Source organism: Chelonia mydas, chromosome 2 (assembly GCF_015237465.2).
Source record: "Chelonia mydas isolate rCheMyd1 chromosome 2, rCheMyd1.pri.v2, whole genome shotgun sequence".
NCBI lineage: Eukaryota > Metazoa > Chordata > Testudines > Cheloniidae > Chelonia > Chelonia mydas.
The window spans coordinates 2,927,305-2,945,757 of NC_057850.1; the positions used below are offsets into that span (position 1 = coordinate 2,927,305).

The 18,453-nt window shown below is 60.0% G+C and overlaps 1 protein-coding gene across 1 annotated transcript; it reads left to right on the top strand.

Annotated features, from left to right (window-relative positions):
* The first annotated feature begins 1,433 nt into the window (after positions 1–1,433).
* LOC102934584 (riboflavin transporter 2) lies at positions 1,434–12,801 on the top strand. Its single transcript, XM_037891818.2, has 4 exons — positions 1,434–1,471; positions 7,778–8,785; positions 9,402–9,525; positions 9,747–12,801. The coding sequence occupies exons 2-4, from the start codon at positions 7,800–7,802 to the stop codon at positions 9,957–9,959; spliced, it is 1,323 nt and encodes a 440-aa protein (XP_037747746.1). The 5' UTR covers positions 1,434–1,471; positions 7,778–7,799; the 3' UTR covers positions 9,960–12,801.
* The last annotated feature ends 5,652 nt before the right edge of the window (positions 12,802–18,453 follow it).

The following is an 18,453-nucleotide window of genomic DNA, read 5'->3' on the forward strand; positions in this document are numbered from 1 at the left end:
ATGAGGCAGGGCTCTGGGGGGAGAGGGGGCCTGTGCACTGAATGAGGCAGGGCTCAGGGGGGGTGGGGGCTGTGCACTGAATGAGGCAGGGCTCTGGGGGATGGGGGCTGTGCACTGAATGAGGCAGGGCTCTGGGGGGTGGGGGCTGTGCACTGAATGAGGCAGGGCTCTGGGGGATGGGGGCTGTGCACTGAATGAGGCAGGGCTCGGGGGGGTGGGGGCTGTGCACTGAATGAGGCAGGGCTCTGGGGGGTGGGGCCTGTGCACTGAATGAGGCAGGGCTCTGGGGGGTGGGGGCTGTGCACTGAATGAGGCAGGGCTCTGGGGGATGGGGGCTGTGCACTGAATGAGGCAGGGCTCTGGGGGGTGGGGCCTGTGCACTGAATGAGGCAGGGCTCTGGGGGGTGGGGGCTGTGCACTGAATGAGGCAGGGCTCTGGGGGATGGGGGCTGTGCACTGAATGAGGCAGGGCTCTGGGGGGTGGGGCCTGTGCACTGAATGAGGCAGGGCTCCCGGGGATGGGGGCTGTGCACTGAATGAGGCAGGGCTCTGGGGGGTGGGGGCTGTGCACTGAATGAGGCAGGGCTCTGGGGGGTGGGGCCTGTGCACTGAATGAGGCAGGGCTCTGGGGGTTGGGGGCTGTGCACTGAATGAGGCAGGGCTCTGAAGGTTGGGGGCTGTGCACTGAATGAGGCAGGGCTCCGGGGGCCTGTGCACTGAATGAGGCAGGGCTCTGGGGGGTGGGGGCTGTGCACTGAATGAGGCAGGGCTCCCGGGGGTGGGGGCGGGGTTGTGCACTGGCATTACAGCCAGTATCACAGGACGTCTGCCCCAGGGGCCAAGGTCAGATACGGGCAGCTTCATTCTACTCTTGCCCAGCTTGCAGCCCTGGCCCCAGTCCTACCACACTGCATGATGTGGATTCTGGCTCTGCCTGGGAGCCCCAGCCACGGCCCAGGCCCCCGCTGCATTCGGTGCTGCACAACCCCAGAATAAACAGCCCACCACTGCCCCACAGAGCTTCTGATCCAAGGCCAGGAGGAGAGACACCAGCCAGACACAGGCAGACCCATAGGAGCGTCACACGCACTGCACCCAGTTGATTTCACCTGAGGCAGGTTCACCAGCTGGGCCAGGTGCCTCTGCGGCCCCCTCCATCTCCCGCCGAGCAAAGCGGCTTCATGCCATCCCCCGGCTGGGCTCCGTCCCTCCTCACCCCTGCTGCGGCTGGGCCCCAGAGCCATAAACCCGCCGGGCCAGGCGGTTACACGGGCCAGGGCAGCCCGCGCTCCCCTGCCCACCTCCAGGGCAGCATCCCGGCCCAACAGAGGGCCAATCTCTGCCACTGCCCCGGGCAGCATGTTACGTAGGCAGAGCAGCCAGGAAAGGCTAAGGCAGCAGGGCGGGGCCCCGAGCCCTCCACTTCCAGCTCAGAGCAGTCAGCGGCGGGAGGACAGGCCAGCTCTGCGAGGTAGGAGAGGGCAGGAAAGCAGCCGGGGAGGGGACCTGCGGGCAGCCGGGCCAGGCTGCCAAGGGACAGGGCGGGGATGCTAGAGGAGAGAGGGGAGATGGAGGAGCTTTTCGGGAATGTGTAACAGGCGGCGTCTGCCTGTGCACATACGTATGTGTGTGTGTGTGTGTGTGTGTGTGTGTGTGTGAGAGAGAGAGAGATGCCTGTCGGGTGACATGGTGAGTGTGTGATGACACCTCTCTGGTGACATGGTGTGTGTATGGGCATGTGTGTATGTGTGTGATGATGCCTGTCGGGTGACATGGGTGGTGGTGTGCATGCGTGTGTGTGTGTGTGATCATGCCTGTTGGGTGACGTGGTGTGTGTGTGTGTGTGTGTGTGAGATGATGCCTGTCAAGTGACGTGGTGTGTACGTGTACATGTGTGTGTGTGTGTGAGAGAGAGAGAGAGAGAGAAAGAGAGATGATGCCTGTTGAGTGACATGGGGTGTGTGTGTGTGTGTGATGACACCTGTCAAGTGACATGTGTGTGTGTGCATGTGTGTGTGTGTGTGTGATGATGCCTATCAGGTGACACGGGGGGTGTGAGTGCAGGTGTGTGGGTGAGATGCCTGTCAAGTGACATGGTGTGTGCATGTGTGTGTGAGAGAGAGAGAGATGATGCCTGTCGAGTGACGTGTGTGTGCGTATGTGTGTGATCACACCTGTCAAGTGACTTGCTGTGGGTGTGCGTGTGCGTGTGTGTGTGTGTGTGTGATGACACCAGTCAAGTGACATGCTGTGTCTGTGAGCATGTGTGTGTGTGTCTATGTGATGATGCCTGTTGAGTGACATGGGGGGGTGTGCGTGTGTGTGTGTGTGTGCGAGAGAGAGAGATATGACGCTTGTTGAGTGACATGAGGTGGGGTGTGTATGATAATGCCTGTCGGGTGACATGGTGTGTGTGTGTGTGTGATGATGCCTGTCGAGTGGCATGGGGTGTGTGTGTGCGTGTGTGTGTGTGTGTGAGTGTGATGCCTGTCGAGTGACATGGTGGGTGTGTGGGTGGGTGTGATGCCTGTCAGGTGACATGGTGTGTGTGTGTGTGTGCGCGTAGGTGGATGGGTGTGTGGTGAGGCCTGTCGGGTGACCCAGGGGGTGTGCGGTGGTGCCTGCCGGAGGACCGGCATTGCAGCCATTTGTCCCGTGGGCAGAGCCCCAGCTCGCAGCGGGACACCAGCCCTGGGTGGGGACCCATGTGAGCGCACAGGGTACAAGGTGCCCAGGGGTGACGGTGCAGAGCCCTCTCCCACGGGGACCCCCAGCCAGAATCCCCTCGTGCTCACGCTCACGCTGCCGGCGCCGCACACACACCTGGGGGAACGGACACTGGGGCTGACTAGCTGGACACGTCCCAGTGGGGATTCATCCCCCAGGGGAAGGGGAGACCCGCATTGCTTGGGGCCTAACGTGACCCCAGGGACCAGGCTGCAGCAGGAATCCTGCCCTGCCCCTGGAGGAGGAACAGATGAGCCCCCACGGGGCCTTTCCTGCCTCTGAGCTCTGGGGCTGCAGCTCATTTACCCACCAGGGGCTTTTCCCAGCAGGGATTTAGCTCCATCCCCCAGGCCGGGGAGCTGAGTGACAGTATCTGACAAGACAGGAACGGACTGCTGGCCCGATGCATTGCCCCAGATGGTCCAGGTGCTGGACTCTGCCTCGGGTCAGTCAGATCCTGGGGCCCAGCCCTCCCCCTGCCCCCCCCACCGGGGGCCCAGCTGTGTCTGTCGTGTGCTGGATGCAGACTGAGCAGCCAGAGAACGGGGGGTGCACAGTGGGGAGGGGAGGTCTTGCCCCCCCTTGGGTCACATCCCAGGCTCGCTCAGTGTTGGGGGGGACTGCAGGGGGGGGGCAGGCAGAAGCTGGCAGTCATGTGCTGCCTGGGGGAGGGCTTCCCACACGCACCCTGGCTCCCCCCACGGGGAGAAGGGCTCAAGACACCCCCCACTCCTGGGCCAGGCCCCCCTTGTGCAAGGTGCTGCAGAAACATAGATCAAAGCCGCCAGCCTGGGTGTAAGCTGGACACAGAGCCCTGGGGCAGCCCAAGGAAACGGCAGCACGAGTCGTCCCACAGGGCTCGGGGACGATGAGCAGCGTCATAATGAAGGGTTAATTGATCGCTACAGTGTCCAGCGGGTCACTAGGCCGCTCCTCACCCCCCCCTCCCCACCAGACCCGCAGCCCCCGGGCCGTGCCAGGCGTCCCTGGAATCCTTTGTGACCCTTCCCAGAGCGCGGGAGCAGCCGGAAAAGGAGGGTTAATCTTGGCCGGTCCTGGCCACTGGCTCCGCTCAGTCCCGTGAGAGGGTCGAGCCAACCGGGTGACCCCAACGGCCGGGCCTTGGCCCAGGCATTCGACTCCCTGGAGAGCTGCCTGCAGCCCCGGAGCAGGAGTTAAAGCCTGACCGAGCTGTGGTCACTTATTACAGGGCCGGGGGCGCGTGGGTGTGGAAGTGTCTCTGGCCCCACCGGGTTTCAAAGGCAGAGCACAGTCCGAGCGCCTGGAGATCCCCCCGGGGCGCTGCCAGGGCAGCTGGGAAACGCAGAGGTCACAGCGCCATGTCCCCAGGGCAGCGCCAGGCTGGCCCCAGCGCCCCCTTCCAGTCCAAGGCCGAGAGTTCGTCCTTTCTGGGGTGTGATGTACACAGTAGCTAGAGAGGCCCTTCCCGGGCGCTAGGTGCCCTGGCACAGCGAGCGATGCCGTGAGCTCCCCGCAGGGCTTTGCAAACTGCTCAGCCAGGACCTGGCCACCTGCAAAGCCCATTTCCGCCCATTCGGGGTTATGGGAAGCAGCCTCTCAGCCAGTCAACACCCGCACCCTAAACCCAGCTATGGAGAGGAGACCCACAGCAGACTGGACTGGTGCGTGTCACAGGCAGAGAACAGCAGGGACCCAGGGGCACCAGTGCCCGAGGCTCCCCAGTGGCAGGGAATGGATTCAGCGAGAGACACCCAGCTAATCCTGGCAAGTGACCCACACGCTGCAGGGGAAGGCAACCCCGCCCTCAAGTCCCTGCTAGTCTAACAGGGGGGAAACTCCTTCCCAAGCCCCCACGTGGAGTTCACGGCAGAACCTGGGCACGGGAGCAAGAACCAGGCAGCCAAGCACCGGAGAGAAACGTTCGGGGCCGCCCAGTGTCCCAGCAGCGCTGGTGTCCTGCACCGGCCAAGCTGAACTTCTACCGCTGGCTAATTCCACCCCCCAGCCCTGAATGATGCCCGGTACGCTGGTGAAGGCGCAGCACCACACCCCACCACGCCCCGCTGGGCACGGCTGGACCGGAGTCGGCCGTCGTGCAGACGCAGGCTGGGCCTCTAGGGTGGCACTCGGGAGCCGTTTCCAGCTTTTCTCCAGAGCTCTGTGTGCTCAGTGGAGGCTGCGGTTCTCCCTGAACCCCCTGACTCCAGGAGCTGGCGCTGTAAGGAAAACACCGGGAGACTGCCAAGAAACTCTCCAGTCGGTGACGCTGCACTAGTCTTTCTGATCTGCTGGGGACGCTGCGGGTGCAAAGGGCAGGGGGCAGTCTGGCCAGGCTGTCTCTGCATCCTGCGGCCCACCCACGGTCCACCCCACAGCCTCGGGTGTCAATGTGGGGGGCACAGACGCCCCACAAGAGGCAAAGTATTCCTGTGCAGATCAGCCACTTCTCTCCCTGCCTCGGGTGATCTGCAGCCCCGTAACCCTCAGCATCCCCGGGAAGGCTTTGCTGGGCGTCGGAGCAATCCACGGATAGCCAGCCAGGCCCAGCCGCACCGTGGCCTCGCTCCAGGTCTCGCACCAGAGCGTGTCAGGTACAAACCTTCCCCGAAGCTGCAGCCAGAGCAGCCCCCTGCTGCGGCATGGGTGGGGGGGTGGTTGAGGGATTAGTGCCCTGACAGAGCAGGGGCTGCAGCGGGGCCCATGACCCTTACCCCTCTGCCTCCTCCCCTCAGCCCTCCTGCAGCTCCTACCTCCCCATCTGCCCCTTGCCCCCCCGCCCCCCAGGATCATTCCCTCTTGCCTCTCTCAGCTGTCCCCCCCACCCCGCCTCCCAGATCCTTCTCCAGAGATGCGTCCCCTCCCCCCTTCCTGGCCCTCGCACCCCTGGCCCCTGCCGCTCCCTCCTGGGCCTGGCGCCTAGCCCCAGCAGCAGGGCACCAGGGCAGGGGCCATGCTTCACCCAGTTGGTCTGGCCGGCACGGCCTGAACAGCATCTGCCCCCTGTGTGCTGGGCCAGGCCAGGTCCTTCGCCCGCAGCTCCCAGCCCACGGCACGGAGCCCTGAGCTGGCAGAGGGGCTCATGGGCAAGGGCCAGGCCTGGGGGGCCAGACCGCTGGGGTCTGCTCCCTGCTGTGCCAGCTGGCTGGGTCCCAGGGAGGGCGAGGGGGATGAGTGCTGGAGATGGAGACGAGCAGGGCGAGGCAGGCAGAGCCTCTTCCAGGGGCAGCTGAGTGACGGCCATGCACTGGGCAGCCAGGAGCCACAGGCCAGAGCCAGGTGCCCAGTCCCCAAAAGGACCAGCGGCCTGGGCAGCCCCGGGGGCACCCAGCCCAGCCAAAGTACTGCGGTAAATGGAGGCAACGCACGAGGCCAATAGCCCATCCCTGGGGCACCCGCCGAGCGAGCCCCTCCACGCTGGGCTCGGCCGCACCGGCCTCGGCTTGCAGGGAGCTCCGCAGGGCTCTCCGCGCCCAGGCTGCGCTGGGAGGATCCTGCCGGGACGCCCCGGGGGGGCCCATAGCTCGGCTGGGCCAGGAAACTCTGCTAGGCCCTGAGAGCCGCAGGAGAGGGGCATCTGGCATGGTCTGATCCCAGCCCGGCGGGGCGCAAGCCCAGCTCCCTGCCCAACCCCACCACGGGGAGCGGCTCTGGCTCCAGCTAGGCTACCACCAGGGGTCGCCCTTGCAATGCAGGCTGGTCAGAGCCGAGCTTCAGCCGTGTCCCTGCCCCATACCGGAGCCCTGGGTTCCCCCTCCCGCCCCCGGCTCCAGCGCCGTCCGGGACGGGCGCACAGACAGCACCTGACCATGGCTGGCTCCTGTGCCAGGCTCCACGTTCCTCACGGACTGGTGGCTCTGTAGAGGAGGAAACTGAGGCACAGAACAAGACAGGACCATGCCCAAAGTCACACAGGGAGTCACCAGCAGAGGCAGGCTTAGACTCCAGGAGACCTGCCGCCGAATCCTGTGCTGTGCCCACTAGGCGTCACAGCCTCTCTGGGCAGGTGTCGTGAGCGCCAGAGGAGCGGCCCAGTCCCTGCAGCCCTGGCTGCTGCGGGACGTTTCACAGCAGGAGAAAAGGGCTCGTGGCGGGGACAGACTTGTGCCGAGGGTCCCGCTGCTGGCAGCCACGGGCCTGGTCTCCTGCTCAGCAAAGGGCCAAGCCGCTGCCTGTACCAGCATGTGTGTATGTGTGTGTGTGTGCCTCTGGGGGTGTGCACGCACATGTGTGTGTGCGCGCACCTCTGGGGGTGTGCACGCACGTGTGTCTCAGTGTGTGTGTGTGTGTGCGCGTGCGCACGCCTCTGGGGCTGTGCACGCACGTGTGTCTGTGTGTGTGTGTGTGTGCGTGCGCCTCTGGGGGTGTGCGCACACATGTGTCTCTCTGTGTGTGTGTGCGTGTGCGCGCGCGCGCGCCTCTGGGGGTGTGCATGCACGTGTGTGTGTGTGTGTGTGTGTGTGTGTGTGTGTATGTGTGCACGCCTCTGGGGGTGTGCACACACGTGTGTCTCAGTGTGTGTGTGCCGCACATGCTGCGCATGTCCATGTGTTGGGGTGTGCCTGCATCCCTGGGACTGGGCTTCCCAAGGCTGGTCCCATTGGGCAGCTCGCTGCTCCTTGCTGCCTTGGGGTTGTGGGGGGAGGTCGAGCATGGCACGCAGACAGGAGGAGGTGATGCTGGGGGTTACCCTGCCTTGGAGGGGCAGGGCATGGTGCACAGATGGGAGGAGTTGATGGTGGGGGATACCCCGGCTTTGGGGGCTGGCAGAGGGTTGCCCCAGCTTTGGGAGGGGGCAGGGGGTTATCTGGCGGTGCTGGGGGTTATCCTGTCTTGAGGGGCAGGGCGTGGTGCACAGGTGCGAGGAGGTGATGGTGGGGGGTTACCCTGGCTTTGTGGGGGCAGCAGGGGGTTATCCGGCTTTGGGGTCACATCCAGGCTGCTGCGCTGGCTTTCCAGGGAGCCCCTGTCCTGGCCCTGTGCTGGGCCTGCAGCTGTGCCCCCTGCCCCGGGGCCCTGGCCACATGCCCGCCGCTCTGATTTAATGCCTCCCTCTCTGTTTGGCTCTCAGGCCCAGCGTGCCAGCGGAAGCCATGGCGTTGGTGGTGCACATCCTCGCCTGCCTCCTGGGCACGGGCTCGTGGGTGGCCATCAACGGCATGTGGGTGGAGCTGCCCCTCATTGTGCCCCAGGTGCCGGAGGGCTGGTACCTGCCGTCCTACCTCACGGTGCTGATCCAGTTCGCCAACGTGGGGCCACTCTTCGTCACCCTCATGCACCACCTCCAGCCTGGGCAGCTCAGCGAGGCCGGCACCATCTACACCATCATCAGCCTCGGGGCGCTGGCCTGCCTCCTGCTGGCCTTCTTCTGGCAGGAGACCAGCGTGGTGGGGGGCGCAGCCCACAGCACCGCCCTCCTCATCCTCCTCTTCTTCCTCTCCCTGGTGGACTGTACCTCCTCCGTCACCTTCCTGCCCTTCATGTTGCGATTCCGGGCCCAGTACCTGACCACCTACTTTGTGGGCGAGGGGCTGAGCGGCCTGGTGCCCGGCCTGGTGGCCCTGGCCCAGGGGGTGGGGGTGGCCCGGTGTGTGAACGGCAGCCTGGCGGGGAACGCATCGGGCACGGGGCTGCAGACGGAGTACCAGCCGGCCAGGTTCTCCATTCGCTTCTTCTTCCTCTTCCTCGGCGGCATGATGGGCCTGTGTCTTGCCGCCTTCGTCCTGCTCAACCATCTCCCGGCCGCCCGGCAGGAGCGGGCCAAGGAGCGGTTCCGGGCCCAGGCCCGGGTGGAGGCAGGCTCGGGCCTGCAGGCCGTGGTGGAGGAGCAGCCCACGGCCGGCCCCGGCGAGAGCTGCTGGCTCAACAGCTGCTTCGGCACCGGCACGTACGCCTGGCCCCAGGTGGCCTACATCTTCGTGGTGCTGGCCTGGGTCAACGCGCTGACCAACGCGGTGCTGCCCGCGGTGCAGTCCTACTCCTGCCTGCCCTACGGCAACTCAGCCTACCACCTCTCGGCCACGCTGGCCGCCATGGCCAACCCGCTCGCCTGCTTCATCGGCATGTTCCTGCCCAACAGGTGGGCGTCCCGGCGGCCAGGCAGACGTGCTGCTCCCCCAGCTGGGGGGCGCCCCACGTCCGGCCAACGGAGCTGCCCTCCAATGGCACCAGGAGCACCGCGGCTTGGCACCGGGCTGGGCAGCTGCAGGAGCTGAGTTGAATGCCCCTGCTGCAGAGGGTGCCAGGATGGTCCAGGGTCACCAAGAGGGCTGAGGGAAGACTGGCACCACTCTGGGTGGGGGTTGGGGCAGGCTGGCGTCACTGGGGAGCTGGGACAGGCGGGTATCATGGGGGAGTCATGGCCTGGGGATAGGGTCTGGGGTCACTGCGAGTCAGGGCGTGGGGGTTGGGGTAGGCTGCCTGGGGGAGCTGGGGGAGCTGGAGCAGACAGGTATCATAGGGGGGCAGGACCTGGGGGTCTGGGGCAGGCTGGGGGAGCTGGGGCAGGCAGGTATCATGGAGGGCAGGGGAGCAGGACCTGGGGGTCTGCGGGTAGGGGCTGGCATCACTGGGGGTCAGGGCCTGGGAGTTGGGGCAGGTGGGTATCATGGTGGGGCAGGGCCTGTGGTAGGGGGCTGGGGTCACTGGGGCTAAATGACGCTTCTCCCTTCACCCCCCGGTGCTTTGCCCCCCAGGTGTTTGCTGACGCTCGGCCTCCTGTCCGCGGCGGGCTCCGGGTTCGGCTGCTACCTCATGGCCATGGCGGTGCTGAGCCCGTGCCCGCCCCTGCTGCACAGCCACGCCGGGGTGGTGCTCGTCGTAAGTCAGCGCAAGCCCCCGCTCCGGCCCGCTGCCCTTCGGCCAAGGGATCCCGACTCCGCCACGGGTCCCTGCCGTCGGCAGGCAGCTGTGCGGTCCCACTGCCTCCCGTCCCCCACCCCGAGGCCCGGGATGAGTAGCCTGCTTGGTGCCCCCCATAGGGGCCGCGGTGGGAGGCCAGGGCTGGGCCTGCCTGACGTGCCGCGCTCTCCCCTGCCCAGGTGCTGTGCTGGGTTCTCTTCGTGGGCTCGCTGTCCTACGTGAAGCTGATGATCGGCGTGATCCTGCGGGATGAGGGGCACAGCGCCCTGGTGTGGTGCGGGGCCGTGGTGCAGCTGGGCTCCATGCTGGGGGCCCTCACCATGTTCCCGCTGGTCAGCGTCTACAGCCTCTTCCACTCCGGAGACCCCTGCAACACCCGCTGCCCCAGCTGAGCCGCGCGGCCTCCAGCCCGGGGGGCTCCGTGGGTCCAGCCTCAGCGCTCGCTCGCGGGCCCAGACGGGGCTTCCCCGGGAACACTCCTCCTGCTGGCACAGCACCACCGCCCTCTGCTGGGTGAACTGCGCCAGCCAGCGTCATCAGCCCTATACTGCTGTCAGCTACTGGTGATGCTCAAGTCGGTGGGGCCTGGGCTGAGGAGCTGGAGTTTTTGACCTCCGTACTGGCTGTCACTGTGATGCAGGGAGTGGCCAGTGTGCAGTGCTGGGATAACTCGCATGGCCTAGAAAGCCACAGATGTGTTTGTTCCACTCAGGTTATTACACTGTGCCCACCACCCTGGCATCCTCTCCCCCTGGGGACAATTCTAAGCACTGAGCAAGAGCTGCTCCATTAACCCCCTGGTAGATCAGGATTATGCCCATTTTACACATGGGGAAACTGAGGCACTGGGAGGGGAAGAGACTTGCCCAAGGTCATCCAGCAAGTCAGTGGCTGAGATGGGAATAGAACCCAGGAGTCCTGCCACCCGCTGCTGTGCAGGATGACAGGAGCAGCCCAGTGCCTTCAGAGATCCCCATCACCTGGGTACCGGAACGTGTCACCGGGCTGCGCTCGGTCAGCTGCTGAGCTGCCTGGTAAAAGCTGCTCCAGGAAACAACTCCCGCTTCCCCCAGGGGGTTTGAAACATCAGAGCCAGGATGGGCTGGGACCAACTGTGCTGCCCCAGAGCAGGTAAGGGCTGGACCCTGCTCCCCAGCCCACCACCCTCCCTCAGCCTGTCCTGAAATGGACCGTGGGGCCTGGCCTCCCTGCTTAGACTAAAGATCACCAGGTGTGAGGTGTATGAAACCCATTGGTCAGGGTGTTTGTCCCCTCTAGCGGCTGGGCCACAGAGGATAAGAGCCTACTACTGCTGCAGCAGCCCATGACCAGAGTGACTCCTCTAGCTCAGACAGCAGAATTCTGTGCTGTGAAACCAAAGGGCCCCAGTTCTAATCCTCCTGCCTACGTGTGCTCGAGCCATTCCCTGCTAGGCAGCCCACCCCCTGTGGGCAGCTAGCACCAAGCAGGGCAGCAGGCTGCTCTTAGTGTGGGTCCTAGGAAAGGCTGGGCGACCACGTTGGGGGGAGGGGGTGACCCCTAACAACTCCCTGGTGAGGTGCATTAATCCCTGGGTAGAGGTTTGGCTCCCCTTCTGTGTCCAACCCAGCTGGCAGGTTCCCAAAGAAGCTCCCAGAGGCCATTGTTGTGGCTCGGGTGATTCAAAGGGGGAGCGCGATGGGTTCCCTGGGGTGCTGCAACGTGGTACTGTGGTACCACTAAGCTCTCTGGCTTACTCACTGGGGCGCCCTCTCACATGGTGAGGCTGTGACAAGCTGCAAACCCCTCCAGGTCCTGAACTCACCCAGCCATCCACAGGCAGGGACATGTCCAGCTGAGTTACATGACGGCTTCTCCCAGCCACTTATGAGCTAACAGCAGAGAGACTCCAGCCAGTTGCCCCCAGAGCTGAACCATCCTGCCCTGATCCCAAGCCTGACCAGTGTAAGTCTATAACCCAGCCCGCCCCCTCCCTCAACATGGAGAGACACGCCCCAACTTTTGGATACTAAGCAGAAGTTTCCCCAGCACTTCAAGCAAAATACACGGTTTTAGTTAAAATATAAAACACGTTTATTAACTCCAGAAAGATCGATTTTAAGTGGTTATAAGTGGCAGGCAGGAAAGGACAGAGATGGTTTCCAAAGAGAAGAAAATAAGTGCCCAGTCTAAATTCTATAAACTAAAGAGGATTTGAAAGAAGCAATGGCCTCACCCCACTGCAGGTTACAGTCCTTAACGCTCAGATGTCTCTCCTGACGTCTGAACCAGTGCCCTCCGATGAGCTTCAGCTTCTCGGCATCCCATTTGTTTCCAGTGCGGGGTGGGGGGGTGGAAGAAAGGCCCCTCGTGCTGCAACTGTTCCTTATTTTGTACCTTTGGCCCATGTGCCTGGCAGACGCCAGCCCTGCTGGGCCCCGAGTCACGGTGACCGATCAGTTCCCATTGTGTGGTGCTTGGGCAGTTGTGTCACACATTTGATTAATGGGTGGTCACTGGTCAACCCCGACCGGGGCAGGGATCCTTTGCCGGTAACTAGGAACCTTACAGCTCGTTTTAGTAACACTCATACAGCACAATCGCATACCTGGGTACACACTAATGATACACCGATTGAAACAGAACAACTGGTTTCAGCAGCTCTTGACTTTTCCTATGATACCTTACATGGGTGCTTTGTCTGGACTATCACAGCCATGTAGGAATGATGAATGGGGGGGGGGTTCAGTGTCGTTCTGAGGTACGGTGTGTCACAGGAAGGGAGGGCAGCTGGTGCAAAGGATTTTGGGGAGACTCTCCCTGAAGACACCCAGCCCCCCTTCCCCTTCAGGGATCTAAGGGCAGAAGCAAGTGGCCCAGGCGTGGCCCGGCAGCAGGTGAGCGGGGTCCTGCAGGACGTCTCTCCCCTGCCTCGGTGCCCAGGGAGCAGGTGGCACCCAGAGCCCAAGAACCCGCCTCACCTCCCACTCTCACCCACGCAGGGGGGAGATGTCTGGGGGCTGTCAGGTCTGAGGTCTTTTCCTTGTGTAAGCAGCAGCAGCCATGAACGAAGAAGCAGAAATTCACAGCCTCACATTCCCTCTAAAGTACATCACCCCATGCCCTAGCAGGACCCAGCGCCACCAGAGGAAAAAACAGATCTTAAGATGTTTACAGAAAACGTTGCTTGAAGCCTCCTGTCTGGCAAGGACCCAAGTCTCACCAGCTGTGACTGTCAAATCCCCCCTTCTATTGTTCTGCCTTCACGGTCCCCACTTCTCCAGGGTTTATCTGTAGGGTCTGGCTGGCTGGTTCCTCGATTGGCTCTGTCTGTTGCGTGGCTAGTCTTGCAAGGTGTAAGTCAGCCAAGGTGGTGGGGTCTGAAGGGGCTAGGACTGGTGAGAACTACTGTCTTGTTCTTTAAAATGACGGGTGAAGGCCCAGCTACGCAGGACTCAAGTTTCACTGTATAAACTGGGGTCCACAAGGAAGTGCTTTGGGACCAACTCCAGGACACAGCCCAAGAGCAGAGCTGCCAGAGCTCGGCACCCAGCCCGTGACACCGGGCAGAAACTGGAGTCCCCGGATGACCTGATCCTGACTGGCCACCAGGGAAAGCTCCGGTCTCCTTTGGGGGCGGGGAGTGTTGTGTGCTCAGCGTGTGTGTTCTGTTGTGGTGACTGGTAGTCAATAGAGGTTAGGGTTATTACCGTGTGAGGCTCTTTCACTGGGAAAAGGCTCCACAAACCCACAGAAGAGAATGTCCTGAGCCCTAGGAACGGGGTAAGGGGGGGCGGTGCCTAAATGAAGCAGGTTATGCCTTGAGCCCACAGAACGGTAAAGGTGGGGTGCCCTAGAGTATGCGAGTAACAGGGACCTGCCCACATCCTCAGGGCACGGTCAGCACTTTCAGCCAAAGGCGGGGGGGAGGGGGGATGACACATGAGGGAGGGGGGGCCCACAGGGGGCCACGTGGCAGGGCCTCCAGGCGGTGCACGAGGGGAGAGGGGCTCAGCCGCTTGGAGGGGGTGGGAGACCCTAGAGAAACAGCAAAGCAGCCCCATCAATCTTCTCATAAGAACATAAGAACGGCCAAACTGGATCAGACCAAAGGTCCATCCAGCCCAGTAACTTGTCTACTGACAGTGGCCAATGTCAGGTGCCCCAGAGGGAGCGAACAGAACAGGTAATGATCAGTGATCTCTCTCCTGCCATCCATCTCCACCCTCTGACAAACAGAGGCTAGGGACACCATTCCTTCCCCATCCTGGCTAATAGCCATTAATGGGCTTAACCTCCATGAATTTATCCAGTTCTCTTTTAAACCTGTTATAGTCCTAGCCTTCACAACCTCCTCAGGCAAGGAGTTCCACAGGTTGACTGTGCGCTGAGTAAAGAAGAACTTCCTTTTATTTGTTTTAAACCTGCTGCCCATTAATTTCATTTGGTGGCCCCTTGTTCTTGTGTTATGGGAACAAGTAAATGACTTTTCCTTATTCACTTTCTCCACACCACTCATGATTTTGTAGACCTCTATCATATCCCCCCTTCATCTCCTCTTTTCCAAGTTGAAAAGTCCTAGCCTCTTTAATCTCTCCTCATATGGGACCCGTTCCAACCCCCTCATCATTTTAGTTGCCCTTTTCTGAACCTTTTCTAATGCCCGTATATCTTTTTTGAGATGAGGGGACCACATCTGTGCGCAGTATTCAAGATGTGGGCGTACCATGGATTTATATAAGGGCAATAAGATATTCTCCATCTTTTTCTCTGTCCTTTTTTTAATGATTCCCAACATCCCGTTTGCTTTTTTGACTGCGACTGCACACTGCATGGATGTCTTCAGAGAACTATCCACGATGACTCCAAGGTCTTTCTCCTGATTTGTTGTAGCTAAATTAGCCCCCATCATATTGTATGTATAGTTGGGGTTATTTTTTCCAATGGGCATTACTTTACATTTATCCACATTAAATTTCATTTGCCATTTTGTTGCCCAATCACTTAGTTTTGTGAGATCTTTTTCAAGTTCTTCACAGTCAGCTTTGGTCTTCACTATCTTGAGCAGTTTAGTATCATCTGCAAACCTTGCCACCTCACTGTTTACCCCTTTCTCCAGATCATTTAGGAATAAGTTGAATAGGATTGGTCCTAGGACTGACCCTTGGGGAACACCACTAGTTACCCCTCTCCATTCTGAAAATTTACCGTTTATTCCTCCCTTTTGTTCCCTGTCTTTTAACCAGCTCTCAATCCATGAAAGGATCTTCCCTCCTGTCCCATGACAACTTAATTTGTGTAAGAGCCTTTGGGGAGAACAGGACATAACAGGTCATTGCGGGGGGAGGGGAGGTGTCACTATATGTGAAAGAAGATGTAGAATCAAATGAAATAAAAATCTTAAATGAATCCACATGTTCCATAGAATCTCTATGGATAGTAATTCCAGGCTCTACTAAGAATATAACGGTAGGGATCTATTATCGACCACCTGACCAGGACAGTGACAGTGACCATGAAACGCTAAGGGAGATTAGAGAGGCTATTGAAATAAAGAACTCAATAATAGCGGGGGATTTCAATTATCCCCATATGGACTGGGTACATGTCACCTCAGGACAAGATGCAGAGACAAAACGTCTCGATACTTTAAATGTCTGCTTCTTGGAGCAGCTGGTACAGGACCCACAAGAGGAGAGGCAACTCTCGATCTAGTCCCGAGTGGAGCACAGGATCTGGTCCAAGAGCTAACTATAACAGGACCGCTTGGAAATAGTGACCATAATATAACAACATTTAACATTCCTGTGGTGGGAAGAACACCTCAACAGCCCGACACTGTGGCCTTTAATTTCAGAAAGGGGAACTACGCAAAAATGAGCAGGTTAGTTAAACAGAAATTAAAAGGTCCAGTGACTGGGGTGAAATCCCTGCAAGCTGTAGGGACACTTTTCAAAGACACCATAATAGAGGCTCAACTTATATGTATACCCCAAATTAAAAAACACAGTAAAAGAACTAAAGAAGAGCCACCGTGGCTTAACAACCATGTAAAAGAAGCAGTGAGAGATAAAAAGGCATCTTTTAAAAAGTGGAAGTCAAATCCTAGTGAGGTAAATAGAAAGGAGCATAAACACTGCGAAATTAAATGTAAAAATGTAATAAGAAAAGCCAAAAAGGAGTTTGAAGAACAGCTAGCCAAAAACTCAAAAGGTAACAACAAAATGTTTTTTAAGTACATCAGAAGCAGAAGCCTGCTAAACAACCAGTGGGGCCCCTAGAAGATCGAGATACAAAAGGAGCACTGAAAGACGATAAAGTCATCGCAGAGAAACTAAATGAATTCTTTGCTTCAGTCTTGATTCTATGATTCTTCACGGCTGAGGATGTTAGGGAGATTCCCAAACCGGAGCCGTCTTTTGTAGGTGACAAATCTGAGGAATTGTCACAGATTGAAGTGTCACTAGAGGAGGTTTTGGAATTAATTGAGAAACTTAACAGTAACAAGTCACCGGGACCAGATGGCATTCACCCACGAGTTCTGAAAGAACTCAAATGTGAAATTGCAGAACTATTAACTGTGGTTTGTAACCTGTCCTTTAAATCAGCTTCTGCACCCAATGACTGGAAGATAGCTAATGTAACGCCAATATTTAAAAACGGCTCTAGGGGTGATCCCGGCAATTACAGACCGGTAAGTCTAACATCAGTACCAGGCAAATTAGTTGAAACAACAGTAAAGAATAAAATTGTCAGACACATAGAAGAACATGAATTGTTGCACAAAAGTCAACATGGTTTCCGCAAAGGGAAATCATGTCTTACTAATCTATTAGAGTTCTTTGAGGAGGTCAACAAACATGTGGACAAGGGGGATCCAGTGGACATAGTGTACTTAGATTTCCAGAAAGCCTTTGACAAGGTCCCTCACCAAAGGCTCTTATCTCCAGCCATAAGCACGCCCCGTCCTGTGCACAAGCGATGGGCAGACCTGTACCAGGCAAGGGGGGAGAGTGACTAGATTGCAGCTCGGCTGGCTCAGGACCATCTCCCATCAGCCTGACCCACCTCCAACCCAGGCTGGACCTGCAGTGCCGGGAGAGGGGTATCCTTGGCATGAGACCTTTGCCCCAAGGCTGGAATGGCTCAGGGCAGGACCAATGGGACATGGAACCAGTCACCACAACGGGCCCCACAGCATTCCTGTCCTACGTCCCACAGGGCAGATCCAGCCCTGCCCTCCTGTGGGCCAGAGACTGTCCCGGCGTCCCCGGGCGATGCTCTGGAACTGCTCCCTACGAAGCCAGGCAGGACTCTGGGGAAGTCTCCTCTCTGGGAGCAGACTGTCTGCAGGACACACAGCTCACCCAGCTTCCACCTTCCTGGGTCTGACCCCGGAGCATTCAGCATCCTCTGTCCCTCTGTGTGCTTCCCACAGCAAGTCCGCCCAGGTGGGGCTCCTGGGGAAGCCAGAGGGTCCTGCCCCCCAGCATCACAGTCAGACATGACTCTCAGCCAGCGAGTAAAACAGAAGGTTTATTAGATGACAGGAACATGGTCTAACACAGAGCTTGTAGGTGCAGAGAACAGGATCCCTCAGCCGGGTCCATTTTGGGGGGCAGTGAGCCAGACAGCCATGTCTGCACTTCACTCCATGTCCCCAGCCAGCCCCAAATTGACTCCCCCTCCAGCCCCTCCTCCTCTGGGCTTTGTCCCTTTCCTGGGCCAGGAGGGCACCTGAGTCCTTTGTTCTCCAACCTAGCTCTCACCTTGCAGGGGGGAAGGGCCCAGGCCACCAGTTGCCAGGAGACAGAGTGTCGGCCATTTATGTACACTGGCCCTTTGCTCTGCAACAATTACACCCCCTCATCCCATCCGCTAGAGACTTTAGAAATGCCTAGGGGAAACTGAGGCACCCCTACAGTATTCAGAGGAAATATTAAGAACAGTCCCACTTCATCACAGAGACACCCCCCCTCCCCACCAGGCACAGAGCCCCCAGAGGACTCCCCAAAACCCGGGGCATTGGCCCGTGCTCAGCTGACTGAGTGGGGCATACAGATAGCTCCTTTTCTGGGGTGAAATCATACCAGCCAGCACCTTTCTGCCCCTTTGCCATGGTGTGGAAGTTGCTGGCATGGGGGTTGGTGCAGGACAGGGCTGGGCTCCCAGCCGGTCTCTGCCCAGCCAGCGCAGTGCCAGGCCCTCTGGGGCAGGGCTGGATGAAAGCAACCCGCCTGCTAGCATCACGCTGTGGCCAGGGCACCCCGAGAACCCGTGCTGGGGAGGCTTAGGGACGCCAACCCCAATTTCTCCCCTAGATGGCAGCATCTCCAAGGGGACCACGAGCCTGAGCACTGGCAGGGAACTGACCCGCTGGAGAGCCCGGGACCCAGGAGTCCGGTGTCGCGCCTGTCCGGCAGCCCCTGGGCTCTGTGGAGCCGCCGTGGCTCCTCTCCCCTTCCTAGCCCCACTAGACCGGCCTGGTTCCCCCACAGTGTCCTGGTGGGAGCAAAGGAGGGCGGGCGGGGGGCAGACGTATCTGTGAGGGGGTGTCAGCCCATCCTGTGCCAAGGGCAGGGCCCCAGGGCCTGGGGCAGGAGGGGGAGGTGACGGGCCAGCCCAGGATGGGTGTTTCACAGGGGGAGAGCAGCCAGGCAGCGTTGTGGGGGGCCACAGCTACGGTTCCATGGACGCGCGGGTGCCCGACATGGGCTTCCGTGGGGCTCAGTGTCAAAGGTGCTGTCTGCCTGCAATTTGTACTGGGCCCACGGGGTCTCGGCACCGCTGGTGGGGGGGTCAGGCCCATGGGGTCTCGGCACCGCTGGTGGGGGGGTCAGGCCCACGGGGTCTCGGCACCACTGGATGGGAGGGTCAGGCCCATGGGGTCTCGGCACCGCTGGGCGG

Bases quoted from the DNA above. Each gene is read 5' to 3' on its own strand.
- LOC102934584 (XM_037891818.2), top strand. From the start codon at position 7,800: ATGGCGTTGGTGGTGCACATCCTCGCCTGCCTCCTGGGCACGGGCTCG. The intron at 8,786-9,401 runs GTGGGCGTCCCG...TTTGCCCCCCAG, and splicing joins GGCATGTTCCTGCCCAACAG to GTGTTTGCTGACGCTCGGCC. The intron at 9,526-9,746 runs GTAAGTCAGCGC...TCCCCTGCCCAG, and splicing joins ACGCCGGGGTGGTGCTCGTC to GTGCTGTGCTGGGTTCTCTT.